This window comes from Arachis ipaensis, chromosome B02 (genome assembly GCF_000816755.2).
Source record: "Arachis ipaensis cultivar K30076 chromosome B02, Araip1.1, whole genome shotgun sequence".
Lineage (NCBI taxonomy): Eukaryota > Viridiplantae > Streptophyta > Magnoliopsida > Fabales > Fabaceae > Arachis > Arachis ipaensis.
In genome coordinates this window covers 11,602,254-11,603,577 of record NC_029786.2, presented here as the reverse complement: position 1 = coordinate 11,603,577, position 1,324 = coordinate 11,602,254, and the positions used below count along the sequence as shown (strand labels likewise).

Genomic DNA, 1,324 nt, shown 5'->3' with positions numbered 1-1,324 from the left:
CTTAATATATTTGTTTTTTTAATCCCATATTGATTAAAAAAAATTAGTAAGAATTCTATCACGTAAAAACTAAACATAGTTAAACAATAATATACGTAAATTTTTTTCACACGTGTTAATATTAATTAAATTAGTAAGTATTGTATATCTTCAATTGTGTGATAAACTCCGGGGAGTTTATTTATCCAAGAGAGAGAAAGTATAGGGAGCCAACGACCTAAATGAAAGTTTAGAAAGTATTAGAGATATAATTATAATTATTAGTGTTACATTATCCTGTCAGGTTACGTTTTTGGGATGAGTGGTTTTAAGATATGGTATTAAAGTTCTAGATTTAGAAGGTTAAGAGTTCAAATCTTTGTGAACCCAAAATTAGCTTTTTATAACATGAGATGTTTAGGATGGTTATTCTGGATAGTATAGGTAATGTTCATTTTATTCATAAACCAAAGATTTAGCCCATTGTACACAGTATGTTTAGGCCATTGGCTCCCTAGCACTACTCTTTATCCAATTATCAAATAATGGTTAATCCATTTCTTTTCCATCTTACAAGAAGCTTAAGATCAAAAATAGAATTATATCATGTTTAACATGCCCATAAATTTGCTTTAAGTAAATTGTTATCAACTGAAGTGGACCGCCATGTGCCCATGTTTGAATGGTCCACTAATGGAAACCAATCAGGAAATGGATAAAATCAATATAATTCAGTGACTCCCATAAACTCTTCCCCGATAACCCAATCTCTCTCTCTCTCTCTCTCTTCTACTTTCTAGTATCTACACAGATTCACACATTCAACTGAACCTCCTCCAACAAAAAGATTCCTCCGCCATATCCATGGTGCCCGTCATTTTCACCCAGCGCACCTCCATCACCACCAGGCCTTACTCCTTCTCCTCTTATTCTTCTTCACACTTCACCCCTCGCTTCCTCACTCTTCCCCGCACTCACCACACGTCTTCATGCTCAATTTCCAATAATGCCCCTGACCAGTCCACCAATCCGCAAAAGCAACTTCTCCGCTCGCAGCAACAACCACGGACGCTGTTCCCCGGTGGCTACAAGAGGCCAGAACTCAAGGTCCCCACGCTGGTTCTCCAGCTTCGAACCGACGAAGTGTTCGATTCAAATGCCTTGGATCTGGTGGACAAGGCCGTTTCCAAGTTCGTTGGGGTTGTTGTGCTCTCTGCTGCCGGCGACGATAGCGGTGGCAGGCTTTATGAGGCTGCTTGCGTCTTGAAGAATCTTCTTAGAGAACGCGCCTACTTGCTCGTCTCTGAGCGTGTCGATATCGCTGCCGCTGCTGGTGCTACCGGAG

The 1,324-nt window shown here is 40.1% G+C and overlaps 1 protein-coding gene across 2 annotated transcripts in view; it reads left to right on the top strand.

Annotated features, from left to right (window-relative positions):
- LOC107624965 (probable transmembrane GTPase FZO-like, chloroplastic) overlaps positions 719-1,324 on the top strand; it is a 62,948-nt gene continuing 62,342 nt past the window's right edge. Inside the window, exon 1 of one of the 2 annotated variants that reach the window (XM_021115442.1) lies at positions 719-1,324. In XM_021115442.1, the coding sequence (XP_020971101.1) occupies positions 844-1,324 (481 nt within the window). In that variant the 5' untranslated portion in view covers positions 719-843. The other variant, XM_016327468.2, reaches the window with a different exon arrangement.